This window comes from Sus scrofa, chromosome 7 (genome assembly GCF_000003025.6).
Source record: "Sus scrofa isolate TJ Tabasco breed Duroc chromosome 7, Sscrofa11.1, whole genome shotgun sequence".
Taxonomy (NCBI): Eukaryota; Metazoa; Chordata; class Mammalia; order Artiodactyla; family Suidae; genus Sus; species Sus scrofa.
The window spans coordinates 51,868,507-51,883,012 of NC_010449.5; the positions used below are offsets into that span (position 1 = coordinate 51,868,507).

Below are 14,506 nucleotides of genomic sequence, written 5' to 3' on the forward strand. Positions count from 1 at the left end.
AGCAAAAATACTGGGGAAAACCACTGAACTCCTACTGCAAGCAGAAAGGTTTACATAGAATGTATTTCATCAATTCTAAATGTATATTTCTTCCCATTTTAACAACTCTGAAATCAGAATGTATCTTATAACTGATATGTGTGATTCAACTGATAAAAAAATAAAACTAGATTTAGTCAAATAGAAAAAAATACTAATGAAATCCTATAAAAATGATAAATGATAAAAATGAATTTCTTTCTTTTTCTTTTCTTTTTTTTTGCTTCTCAGGGCCACACCTGCGGCATATGGAGGTTCCCAGGCTAGGGGTCTACTTGAAGCTACAGCTGTCAGCCTATGCCACAGCCCCAGCAACGCCAGATCCAAACCGCGTCTGCAGCCTACACCAGAGCTCGCGGCAACGCCAGATCTTTAAGCGAATGAGCGAGGCCAGGGATTGAACCCACAACCTCATGGTTCCTTGTTGGATTTGTTTCTGCTGCACTATGACAGGAATTCCAAAAAAACGTATTTCTAAATAAGTCTAAAAGAATTATTCCAATAATTGTGAAACAAAAATCTTAGGTGGTAAGAATTTATTGTGTATAATTTCAGTTGGCAGCCTTGTTTCTTAGTAGTACATAAAATAGGGCTTATAATAACTGGTGTCCTGGATTTAGTAAGATACAGTATTAACTGATTTATCCCATACAGTGATCTACAGAAGTAGACATTTTTGTCTATGCTTGAAAAGTGATGAAGTGTAGAGAAAATTAATGAAGTCATAATTAGTAAATGACCCAGCCAGAATTTAGATCCAGACTTTGCATGGCATTTATCACAGAGCTCCTAGACAACAGAAAACAGCCTATAGGCCATGGACCTTAGGAACCTCCAAGAAGAGTCAATAACTAATCCTACTCCTGGGCATCTATCCAGAGAAAACCATGACTCCAAAAGATATATGTACCCCAGGGTTCATCGCAGCACTATATACAATAGCCAAGACATAGAAGCAACCTAAATGTCATGGACAAAGGAATGGATAAAGAAGAAGTGGCACATATACACAATGGAATATTACTCAACCACAAAAAAGAATGAAATAATGGCATTTGCAACAACATGGATGGACCTAGAAATTATCATACTAGGTGAAGTTCGTCAGACAGTGAAAGACAAACATTGTATGCTATCATTTGTATGTGGAATCTAAAAAAAAGGTTACAAATGAACTTATTTGCAGAACAGAAAGAGACTCACAGACTTTGAAAAACTTATGGTTACCAAAGGGGGCAGGTTGGAGGGAGGGATGGGCTGGGGGTTTGGGATGGAAATGTTCTAAAATTAGGTTATGATGATGATTGTACAACTACAAATATAATAAAATTCATTGAATTAAAAAGAGTCAATAACTAAAGATATAAAGAAATTTGAGAGGGAAAAGACGATTCTATACATAGAGTCTTTTAAATTGCCAGGAAATCCTCTCATTTTTATGTAGCTTTTAAATCTTCCCAATAAAAAGTAAAAACAAAAATTTAAGTCAGAGACCAACACATGGTGTTTTCAAATTGCAAACAGTTTGCAAGCTTTCTCAGCAGGGATGGCTTTTAGGAATCCAAGTCGGAATTGTCTTTACTTCTGCTGAAGACCCAGTCAAGCCCAGATGCAATGGAACTACATCTTCAGGGCTTGGTGGTAGGAGAAGGGGGCAAGAGTGAGGTTTATTGCAGTCTTGGCATCTCAGCAAAGCCATCATTCATAGAATAAGGTTAACATACAACATTCTCAGGTCTACAGTGTCTTACTAACTTAACTGATCCAATGCCAATACTCCCTAATTTGCTCAAAGACATGTATTTACTTTAAAATACCTAAGTATAGCTCTTATCAAGTATCAGGCAATATTCTAAGTGCTTTATTACATTATCATCTCAGCAACTCTATAAAGTAGATGTCATAACCCACATTTTATAGATAAGGAGACTGAGGCAAATAGAGGTTAAGCAATTTATCCAAGGTCACACAACTGGTAAGGGGCAGGGCCAGAATTCAAACCAGACAGTGTGGCTCCAGAGTGTGTGCCCTACATTTGTGCTACTCCACTTCAAATTACTGAATGCAGCCAAGGTGAATTAAAAATAAAAATGGAATTTCTGAACAAGAAAGTTGTTAAAAATAAGCGATGAGGTAGTGTCAGAAGAAGGATGGGGAGGGGGAGGGAGAGGAGAAGAAAAGTCATTGCCAAGAGCAATAACCTCAGTACTTAGGTATATAGGCTTATTGGTATTGTCGTGGCATCTAAGTAAGCTATCCTCAGAGTGCCTGGACTTCTACTTGGTTGACAAATCTAGCTCCCTGCACACTCCTCTTTATGTCACTTTGGTGAGCTAACAATCTAATATTTATTTCAGTTCTACTGACCCAAGATAATATATGCTTTTATAGGATGAGAGAAATAGGGCGAAATCTTGACGGAAGAGGACAGATTCAGGGAGTCCTTGAGAATTAGAGGGGATCTGGGATTTGGAAGAAAAATAGTGAGAAGGCAAAAAAGATTACCCTAAGACCTAAGGCCCCAGGGCCAGCCAATGTGACGGATGTTTGGGTGAAGAAACCAGGACTATTTGAAACAACAAACCTCAGCTTTCCCCTCTTCACCTTCCAGAAAGCTGGATCAGAAGGAATGTTATTGCCTGAGGGAACCCAAGAAATAGGACCTCAAAGTGAAAGGGCTCAGACAGTACCGCCTGTTTCCACCTACAAGTCCATCTTTTACCTTAGTGATAAGATGTCAAGAATCCGTGTGGGATGGGTAGATGTCCCCCTTTCACTCAGATGGGTCACAGGCTAAAGTCGTGTATCAGCCATTAGGTCCTCTTGCAAAGCCAGCAAGAGTGGCTCCTAGGTGAAGGCAGAAGGGAGACATTCCACATGGAGATGAAGCATGTCTGGGAAAAAGCTGTGGACTTTGAGACCTTGTGTGGGGAGAAACTGGGCTCAGAGGTCCTAGAAATAAGACTGCTGTATTGATGCTATCATAGTGAGGTCTGGTGATGATTTGGACTGGTTTAAGACTTGTAAGAAGGGCAGTCTTGGGCCCTTCTGACTTTTAGCCCTCTCCTCTTCCATGGAGCTCAAACTCAGGTCACAGGCACAATTGCAGCCTTATGAGAAGAGGATATTATTTGACATGCTTATCAGTCTCTGATGGACACGTGAGTCTTTTTCTGCCTTTAGCTTCTTGACCTTAGCTTCTATTTATAACCACAATACTCATCCTTTCAAATAGAAGGTAATCCAATAGCAGCTACATTTTCACACACTCCTGAAACATAAAAATCCTAAGGACATAATTGCCTTTTATATTTTTTAAATGTCTTCCCTTTCTTTAGCATTAAATCAATTTCCAAAATAGACCTCTTCCTCCTTCTTCCTCCTGACTGCCTTTTCTAGAGTTTGACTAAGTGTTTCTTGCCAGTAGGTCTTTTTCTTATAAATCTTCACATTTGTTCTAATTATAAACTAGCACACATGGTGACATATATTGCTTTCCTAGGCTGAATTCCAGGACGCGATGACAAGCAAAGAAAGAAGAGCTCCATAAGTAAGCTGAATTTAGTCTAGGGGATGGCAAATTGCCTTTGCTGTTGCATTTTTTTTTAATCCAAAAAGAAATTTTATTTCTAGCTGAGCAGGTCCCAGTGGGTTTCCTCCTACTACTAAATTATTAGCTTCTTTGGGGAAAGTAATATATTCTAGTCATCTAGTCATGTAATCTCATTTCCAGTGCCTTGCACTAGGGGTGTGCAATGGGTGTTGAACTGAATTAAATTGGATTTAGTCAAAAGAGAGGTGATACCTGCAGCATATGGAAGTTCCCAGGCTAGGGGTTAAATTGGAGCTATAGCTGCCAGCCTACACCACAGCCACAGCAATGCCAGATCCAAGCCGTGTCTGAGACCTACACCACAGTTCATGGCAACCCGGACCCTTAACCCACTGAGCCAGGCCAGGGATCAAACCCACAACCTCATGGTTCCTAGCCAGATTCGTTTCTGCTGCACCACAATGGGAACTCCTATTTTGTTCTTTTTTATGGCTGAGTAATATTCCCTTGTGTATATATACCACATCTTCTTAATACAGTCATCTTATATCAAACTACCTTTGAATTACTACTTGAATAAATTTTACTTAAATGTGGTTAATTATGCTTTTAATTAGCACTCAATTTGTTACTTTAAGATTTTCTTTTTTTTTTTCCTTTTTTTTTTAATGGCCGCTCCCACGGCACAGTTCATAGGCTAGGGGTCGAATGGGAACTGTAGCTGCTGGCCTATGCCACAGCCATAGCAACATGGGATCTGAGCCGTGTCTACAACCTACACCACAGCTCATGGCAATGCCAGGTCCTTAACCCACTGAGCAAGGCCAGGGATCAAACCTGTATTCTCACAGATCCTAGTTGGATTCATTACCACTGAGCCACGACGGGAACTCCCTACTTTCAAATTATATTCATATATGAGATTGGTTGATGGTTTTTTTCTGTGAGTTCTCTTCGTCAGGTTTTGGTATCAGAGTTAGGCTAACTTCATAATATGAATTTGGAATTCTATCATCTAAGCTCTCATTTATTTAGCATCTCTTCTTTGAACATTCAGAGCATCCCACTCCCAATCTGCTTGGCATGGAAGGACTTCCACAATGTATTAAGTGAAAAAAAGCAAATTTTAGAACAATATGTATAATATGATACCACTTTAATTTTTTGAAAATTGTATTTAGGGGTACATATGTTTATATGGATGAATGGATGGATGGATGGATGAATGAGTGGACAGGTGGATGAATGGATACATGATAAAGTTAAGTGTACATACCAAACAGATAAGCATGGTGACCTCTGCAGAATGGTTGTACAGGAAATACGGGTAAGACTTGTCAATCTTTGTAAGTTTATATATTCTTTCACAAGTTTTTCACATTTTATTTACTTTTCTATTGAGATATAATGTACATATAGTAAAAGACACAAGTTTCAGGTATAAAGCTAAAACATGTTTACAAATGTAAACTCCTATCGGCGACTGTCTTTTCTCAAGATGATTAACGATGTCTCCAACCCCATGTGACTTTCTCACAATGTGACTTGCCCACAATGTGGCTTGCCACTCCCTCATCAGGTGCAGAGTCTATGTCCCCTCCTTTTGCACCTGGGCACGCCTTCGTGGCCACCTCGACAAATGAAGTGGGGAGGTCATATGCTGTGTAACTGTCAAGACTACGTCATAAAAGGAGATAAAGCCTCACCCTGGCTCTTTCTCAGGCTACGTGCCATTGGCGCCACCATGCTATGAGAAGGCCCCGTCCCATGGAGAGGCTCATGTGGAGAGAAACCCAGGTCCTGGGCCCTCAACTCTGACTGAGCTCCCAGCCAACCGCCAGCACCAACCTGCCAGCCATGTGCATGAGCCTCCTTGGAAGTGGGTCTTCTGGCCTTCAGTCAGGCCCCGCCAGATGCCTCTGCGTGGAGAGGACCGAGCCTTCCCCACCCAGCCCTGCCCACATGACAGATTCATGAAAAAAACAAATCATTAAGCTGCTAAGTATGTTGTTTAATTTCCACAGTTTTGTGAATTTCCCAGTTTTCTTTTTGTTACTGATTTCCAACTTCATCTTTTTGTGGTCAGAGAAGACATGTCCCGTGTGCATGTGAGCAGAACACCTATTCTGCTGTTATTGGGTGGCGTGTTCTGTATCTGTCTGTTAGATCTAATTGGCTTACTGTGTTATGTAAGCCCTCTATTTCCTTACTTGTCTTCTGCCTGGTTGTTCTATCCATTATTGTGAATGGGATTTTGCTGTCTCCAGTTATTGTAGAACCATCTCTTTCTCCCTTCAGTCCTGTCAGTTTTTGCTTCATACGTTTTCAGCCATTATGTCTTCAAATATTCTCTCTGCCCCTTTCACTCTCTCTTCTCCTTCTAGGACTCCCACGTGCTGTCTGTTTGATGAGGGGCTATAGTTCTCTTAGGCTCTGTTTGCTTTTCTTCAATCTTTTTTTCCTTCCTGTTCTCTGCCAAGATAATTTCTACCGTCTTATCTTCCTATCGTCAAGATTCTTTTTTTTTCTGTTTGTTCAAATGTGCCTTTGAATTCTTCTAGTGAATTTTTCATTTCAGTTATTGTACTTTTCAGCTCCATAATTTCTTCTTGGTTTCTTTTCAGGCTTCCTGTCTCTTTATTGATACTTACGTTTTGTTTTCACATCGTTTTCTTGATTTCCTCCACATCTTTTTTTTTTTTTTAAAGACTTTTATTATTATTATCATTTTGCTTTTCAGGGCCGCAACCACAGCCTATGGAAGTTCCCAGGCTCGGGGTCAAATCAGAGCTACAGCTGCCGGCCTACACCACAGCCACAGCAATGCAGGATACCAGCCACACCTGCGACCTACACCACATCGCAAGGCAATGCCAGATCCTCAACCCACTGACCAAAGTCAAGGATCGAACCTGCATCCTCATGGATCCTAGTCAGATTTGTCAAATGCTGCACCACAAAGGGAACTCCCTATTTTTTTTTATTATAGTTGATTTACAATGTTCTGTCAATTTCTGCTGTACAGGAAAGTGACCCAGTTATATATATGTGTGTATATATACACATTCTTTTTCTCACATTATCCTCCACATCTTTCTTAAGTTCTTTGAGTATCTTTAAGATAGTAGTTTTAAAGTCTCTCTAGTATATCTGTCATTAGGTCTTTTTTAGAAACAGTTTCTGCTGATTTTATTTTTTTTCCTTTGAATGGGTCAAACTTTCTTATTTCTTTGTATGCCTTGCAATTTTTTGGTTGTTGTTGAACACTAGACATTCAAATCTAGTAATGTGGCAACTGTGAAAATCAGATTCTTCTTCTCTCCCAGGGCTTGCTGTTTTTTGTTACTTTTGTTTTTCTGATTGTTGTAAGCTGTCTCTTCGCCAAGCATCAGCCTAAGGTGTCAACTTAAGATCTCCTCAGACCTTTTCTCAGCATTTCCCTGAGCATGGATAGTCACTTTCTAATTTTCCCCCTGTATGTGTTTGCTTTTAAATGTAGTGGCCTTTAATAGCTAGGTCCTCAAAGTGAAAAAGTGAAACATGAAGAGGGGGTTCTTTAAAATCCCCTGCAAGTCACTTCAGCTAAAACGTCTTGCAACTGAGAGAAGTACAACAATAGCCGCCCTCTCTTTGTCTGCACCTTTGTGTTCAGAAGAAGAAATCAGAGCTTAGATCTCCAGTAATTGGAGGATAGTGTCTTTTTGTGGACTGTATACGGTGTGTGCAAGCTTTCGGCTCCTACAGGGTGTGTGCAAACTGCTCTAGGAACATGTGTACTGCCATGTAGCTTGTGGAGAATGGGTAGCTGGTACTATGCAAAGAGCTGAAATTGACCAAAATCAACAGCAATTTACTGTCCAAGTCTTCAACAGATTCCAGAGTCCCAAAATTTGTACATCTAGCAGATTCTGCTAGTGGGATTGTTGTCTAGGTGGGGAGACAGATTCCGGGTGCATCCTACTCTGCCATTTTCCCAGAATCCTCTTCACTTATTTTTATTGTCTTCAGTTTAGATAAAGTAGTGTTTTTTGGCTATGCTTTACCCTTGAGCTCAATGTTGACTGCATTCAATTTTTTTGTTTTTTATTTTATGGCCACCCAGGGCATATGGGTTTTCCTGGCCAAGGATCAGATCTGAGCCACAGTTGCTGCCTAAGCCACAGCTGTGGCAGCGCTGGATCCAACTCCTGGGATAGAATTTTCATCCCAGCGCTCCCAAGACACCACCGGCACCAATCCCATTGTACCACAGCGGGAACTCCTCTACAGGTTTTGATAATGCAATGTCTTCATATTTTTTGGCTATCAAATTACGATTTTTATTGCCCCATATCAGGTAACGCAGCCTATATGACATGTACTATTTTTGCTTTGGTGCATTTGAGGGTTTTTGTTGGTGGTGGTGGGTTTTTTTAAGATTTATTTTTTATTTTATTTTTATTTTTGTCTTTTTGCCTTTTCTAGGGCAGCTCCCACAGTTCATGGAGGTTCCCAGCTAGGGGTCCAATTGGAGCTGCAGCAGGCCTATGCCAGAGCCACAGCAACAGGGGATCCGAGCCGCGTCTGCGACCTACACCACGGCTCATAGCAAGGTCAGATCCTGAACCCACTTAGCGAGGCCAGGGATCAAACCCACAACCTCATGGTTCCTAGTTGGATTCGTTAACCACTGAGCCACGACGGGAACTAGTTATTTTTAAGATTCAAAATAAGGTCAGTTTTTGGTAATGGGTTAAAACCCAAAAAAAAAAAAAAAAAAAAAATCCATGAGTTCACAGCGATACTAAAAACTGAGCCAGAAGAGGAAGAAGGAGGAAAAGGGAAGGCTCTTCCTTACATAACACTATCTGTTAGATGTAGAGGGGTTTCGAGCTGTGCGAGCTGTGCTCCTGTATCGCTCCCGGGAGCAACGGCCCTCTGGAGTGGTGACCTGGACATTACTGGGGCGGGGTGGGGTGGGCGCAGGTAGAATCACGTCGTCCCCTCCCACATGCTTCCTTGTCCTCCGGCCCCTCCACTTCCAGGCAGAAAACCTTGAAGGAGAGCCTTGAAGAGGCGCTGAAGCTGGTGAAGAGGGGCCTGAGGAAAGGCAGAAGGCCTGCAGGTTCGAGGAGGCGCCTGCACAGACTTCCTCATTGCAGCCCGCAGAAGTCCCACGTCCAGGCGTGCGAGGTTCAGCCGCGCTTAGGACGCCCAGGGCTGCGCGGACGCCGCCTAGAGAACCGTCCCCTCCAGGCCCAGCGGGGGCGGTCGCGCGCGCCTCCGCCTCCCGGCCGAGCGGGGACGCGCGCTGAGCAGCTCGGGCGGGGTCGGCGGAGGCGCGCGGCCTCCGGAAGCGCCTTTCCCGGAAGGTGGCCAGGCGGCGCCGGCCTCGCGGGGGCGGCCTCGGCGATGGCGGCTGGGCGGCGGCAGCGCTCTCCGTAGCCCGTGGAGCCGCGCCGCTGGAGGATGGCCTCGCTTGGGCTGCCCGCTACGGGCGAGCAGGTCCCTGGGGCTGAGGCGGAGCCGGGCGGCTTGGGGCCGCCGCCGCCGCCGCCGCCATCCTCTCTGGGGCCCCTGCTACCCTTGCAGCGGGAGCCGCTGTACAACTGGCAGGCGACCAAGGCGTCGCTGAAGGAGCGCTTCGCCTTCCTCTTCAACTCGGAGTTGCTGAGCGATGTGCGCTTCGTGCTGGGCAAGGGCCGCGGCGGTGCCGCCGCCGCAGCCGGGGGTCCGCAGCGCATCCCCGCCCACCGCTTCGTACTGGCCGCCGGCAGCGCTGTGTTCGACGCCATGTTCAACGGCGGCATGGCCACCACTTCGGCCGAGATCGAGTTGCCCGACGTGGAGCCCGCCGCCTTCCTGGCGCTGCTGAGGTGAGCACTGGGCGACGGGCTGGCCTCCTGCTGGGCTCCGCGGTGACCTTGGGCAGGGCTCCCCCCAACCCCCGCCACAGGGCCTCAGTTTCCTCCCGAGCAGGTGATGCTAGGGAAGGTCAAGATTGAAATCTGTCATCTGGGACAGCTGCGGGCTTGTTAGAGTAAATGACAGTGTCTGCGGGCAATTAGCGTGCGTTTTGCGGTGGGAAGGCGCTTTCACGTTCCGGTAGCGGTAGTGGATTGTCGCCCAGGCTTGGGAATTAGAGAAGTTGTAAAGATAGAGGATGGGTCAGGTTTTCCTGATTGCTCATTGGCAGCGTTTTAGGGTTTTGCTGGGGGAGAGGGATAGTTGGAAAGTCTTGAAGGGAAAAACAAAACAAAACAAAACAAAAAACCCACCTCTGACGCCTTTTTCATTAGTGTTAGTTGTCAAGATCCGGGACAGCGAATATCAAAACAAGTGACTTTGGCTTTACCTACATTGCGTTTCGCAGGCAAGGTCACATTTGCTTAAAAAGGAATCTCCCCATCGGTGTTAGAAGTTTCCTTTTTGATTATTTGAGGATAGAAGTTTGACCTCTGATTGATTTTATTTAATGGAGGAGAACTAATAGTTTGGCATTATTAGCTTTTATTCATAAACGTCCATTTAGGAAGGTATAGGTATTGTTTTCTACAATTTCACAAATGGAACTGAGGCCCAGAGAAGTCAGCTAACTTGACAAGGTAACAGAGCCAACTTATACCGGAGACCAGGTGTGTTTCATTCTATCAGGGTGGTTTTAGCAGCCTGAGCAGAATGTGTTATTAAAATAGCAGCCTTGGAGTTCCCTTGGGGCTCAGTGGGTTAAAGGTCCCGGGTTGTCACTGTTGTAGCTTGGGTTCCATCCCTGGCCGGGGAACTTCTTCATGCTGTGAGCCATGGCCAAGTAAAATAGAATAAAATAGCAGTCTTGGGTGGTACTGAGAGAAAAATCAGGTAGGTCAGTGGAACAGATAAATTCTCCAGGGTTCACAGCTCAATCAGGAAGATCAGTGAGATTGAGTACAAAATTAGCACAAGTAGAAAAAAAAGACTTAGATGCATTTAATAAATGGATGAAGAACAGGATAGATAACTTAGGGAAAGAAAAAAATATAATTAACCAACATTTAACCTCATTAGTAATTAAAGGAGCGCAAATTAAAAGGGAAGTACTTTTCTATGAAGCCCTCCAATAAGATAACATCTGAAGAGCGCTGACCAAGATGGTGGTAAAACAGTCTGGCCCTGTAGATTGTCTTCCCCACAGGTAGAAAGTATTCAAGAACTGAAAAAATATTCCACACAAAAATATTTAAGGCGAGAAGATTATTTATAGAAGTGAGGAAGTAGTCAAGCAGAAGGAGCGGTTAGATAAACAATGGTAGGTCCATCTGATGGCATGTAGTGCAGCTACTAAGTATGATACTTACGGAGACCAGGTAATAACATTGATGTGGAAAATGTGTATAATAGTAGCATTTGAAACTACTCACTATGATGAAAAACTCTGAAAAGAAACAAAGCAAATGTCTACCTAGAGAGAAGGATAGAAGGAAACATACCTAAAGGCTAACCATACCTAAAGGCTAAGTCATGTTGGAGTGGTAAAATAATAGTGACTTTTTTCTCTTTTCTCTTTGTTTCTCATACGTTCTGTAATTTAGTTCAGTTACATTTATAAAAGGGGGAGTACATAACTCAAAAGGTAGGGTCTAGGTCATTTTGGGGTTTTTGGGGGGTTGAAATTGACCCCAGAGGACTGGTTGTAGTTCGTTCAGGTTTTCTAGCCCAAAAGTATTTTAAATGATCTGTTGGTTCACCTGTATTGTCATCATCTGGAGTATTTGTTAAATTTGTAGATGTCTTCCTCCCTCCTTACAGTATTGTAATGTTTAGAGGTGAGATTTTGAGAGCTTATTTAATATTCTCCCAAAATAATGATACCAGCTAAATTTGAGAGCCACTGATCTAAAAATATTGTTGGGTATCTTTTTCCTTTAAAAAATATTGCAGGAGTTCCCGTCGTGGCTCAGTGGTTAATGAATCCGACTAGGAACCATGAGGTTGCGGCTTCGATCCCTGGCCTTGCTCAGTGGGTTAAGGATCCGGTGTTGCCGTGAACTGTGGTGTAGGTCGCAGATGCGGCTCGGATCCCACGTTGCTGTGGCTGTGGTGTAGGCCGGCAGCTACAGCTCTGATTAGACTCTTAGCCTGGGAACCTCCATATGCCCCAGGAGTGGCCCTAGAAAAAAAAGGGCAAAAAGACAAAAAAAAATAATAATAATAATAAAAAAATTTAAAATATTGCAATCACTAAGATGAGAATGTAGAGAGAAAATGCTGATTTCATACCTTTACCAAAGCTGTTAATCATTCGATCTTTTCCCAATAGAAAATAAGTGAATTAATTTGAGATGTTGAAATTTTCTTGTTTTTGGTGTAGTCGTGGTTATTTGTCCTTCTTCAGGTTCTAGCCATTGTTCTATTCTAAAAGTGTTAACTGGACTGATTTTTAAACGTAGGTTATTGGCTGGCTGTGAAACATGATGCTGTACTTACCTGTTTTTGAGTGACAAAAAGATATCTCGTAGTGCTTGCTGAGATGGAAAAGCAGGTTAGTTTGGGCATTCTTTCATTATGTTGACAACTTGAAGTAGTTGACTTTACTTAAAGGCTTTTGAACTTGAGTTTGAAGCACTTTAAGAAACTGCTCGTTTTGATCTGCCAGACCTTTAAGTGATGTTCTTCAGTTATTCATTTAGAAACACTGCCTCCCTTGTGCAGGGCACTGTTGGTTACTGCAGTGAACAAGGGAAAGTCCCTGCCCTCATGGAGTTTATAATCTAGGAAGGTGAAACAGAGATATAATGTCAAGTACTGATAGGTATTTTCAGGGAAAAAAAAAAAAAAAGACCAAGGGAAGGAGCATTCTAAGCAAGAAAAAAACATGTTTAAGGCCCTAAATTTCTCCTGTTGGAGGAGCTGCGAGAGTAAACCTGTGTGACCTGAGCAGTAGAGTAAGGGGGAAGGTAGTAGCAAGGGAGTTCAAAAGATAGGCGGGACAGGATCACACAGGGCCATGGAAGGACTTGAACATCCTCTGGTGTATGGAGGGAAGCCTTTGGAGAGTTTTGAAGGGGGCAGTGATACCTGATTTACATTTAAAACTCATTCTGGTGGTCGTTTGGAGATTAGACTGTGGAAGGAGTGAAATGGGCAGCAGGGAGTTGAATAAGAGGCTTTTGCAGTCATCCAGGCACACGCTGACAGTGGTGGTGATGGATGTGATGAGAAGTGGTGAAATTCTGGATAGATTTTGAAGGTGGAACCAAGAAGATTTATAAGACATCCTAGGAGGGACATAAAAGTAGACAGAAATATGAACCTGGAGTTTAGGGAACAACTTCTTGTTGAATGTAAATTTGAAAGTTAAGAGTAAATGGTTACTTAAACCATGAGACCAAATGGGATGACCTAGGAAGGGAGTGTAGATTGTGAAGAGAAAGAGATACAGGGATAGGTCCTGGGATCCTCCAGCAGGTGGAGATCTAGCTAGCGTAGGAGGAGGAGCATGGAATGAGACTAAGAGACAGCTGCCAGTAAGGAAAAGCAAGGAGCCCACAGGGTATCCTGAAAGTCAAGTTGAAGAAAGTAGCACAGCAAAGAGGCAGTTGTGAGTCTGTTAAGTGCTGCTGAGCGTTGGGTAAAATGAGAACACTGAACTGATTATTGCTTTAGACAAGGTGGAGGCTATTGGTAACCCTGGAAGGAATGATTTCAACCAAAGAATTAGAGTAGATTGGGGAGAAAATACGAGATGATGAGCTGGAGACCACCTAAGTATAAATAATCCCCTCATGGAGTTTTATTGCAAAGAGAACAGCGAAATGGAGCAGTGGCTGGAAGGAGGCATGGGATAACTATTCCTCAGGTTCTGTGTTTTCTCCTGTCAACCCATGGCACTACATACTCCCCCAGCTATATTTATTGCCAGACTTATACTCAGCCCAAACCCAATTTCCAACTGGACACTTGCTAGAATGTCTGATACCTGTGCAGAGGGACATGTCAACAATAAAAAGCACTTAATGAGTGCTTGCTGTGTGCCACTTACCATTTCTGAGCACCTTGGGTGAATCCACTCTTCTTATGCCCTATCAGTCATTTTTTGCCACAGTAATGCTATTTAAGCCCCCAAACCTCAGGGGCTTTAAAAAAAAAAAAAACTTAATCTTCTTTTGAGTGTTCTTATTCTTTGGGTGAGTTGGGCTTTGATTTGGGTGAGCCTGGAGCTGTAGTTTGGTTCCACCTGTTTCTGATCCTCTTTGGGCCAATCTTGAGGCTTCTACCCCCTTCTCTTAATTTTTTCAGCATTGCTTCAGACAGACTACTGCCTTAGACTTAGCCCTTGCCATTCTTCGCCTTGTTAACAAAGTTATCTGTCAAATATCCAGATGTTATCACGTGATTCCCCTGAATCTCTTAATGACTTCATCTTACCAGATACACAAGACCTTTATGATTCAATATCTAGTCCCCTTCCTCTCCATCTACCCCAGCTCTTCTGATGGCCTTTTTCTTACTCTATGTATTTATTTATTGGTGGCACCTGAGACCAGGGATCAAACCCATGCCAGACCACAGCAGTGACAGTCCTAGGGCCTTAACCTGCTGAGCTTTCAGGGAACACCTCACCTTCTCTTGATACCTGCCTTCTAAAGCCTCCTTGCCTTTGTGGAGTTCCCGCTGTGGCACAGTAGGTTAAGAATCTGACTGCAGTGGCTTGGGTCACTACAGAGGCACAGGTTTGATCTCCAGCTCCAGGCAGTGGTTTAAAAGGATCTGGCTGTTGCTGCAGGTTGCAGCTGCAGCTCAGATTCAATCCCTGGCCCAAGAACTTCATATGCTATGAGTGTGGCCATAAAGTTAAAAAAAAAAAAAAAAAAAAAGCCTCCTGGGGTTTGTACTTCTTAGTCTTTTTGCCTAGAAGACTTCCACACTTAATTACTGTCCCTCAGATATACTTCCGGC

The 14,506-nt window shown here is 43.3% G+C and overlaps 1 protein-coding gene across 1 annotated transcript in view; it reads left to right on the forward strand.

The window, feature by feature from the left end:
- BTBD1 (BTB domain containing 1) overlaps positions 8,940-14,506 on the forward strand; it is a 48,441-nt gene continuing 42,874 nt past the window's right edge. Inside the window, exon 1 of the mRNA XM_001929165.5 lies at positions 8,940-9,447. Coding sequence (XP_001929200.1) covers positions 9,041-9,447 — 407 coding nt within the window. The 5' untranslated portion in view covers positions 8,940-9,040. The remainder of the gene's footprint in view (positions 9,448-14,506) is intronic.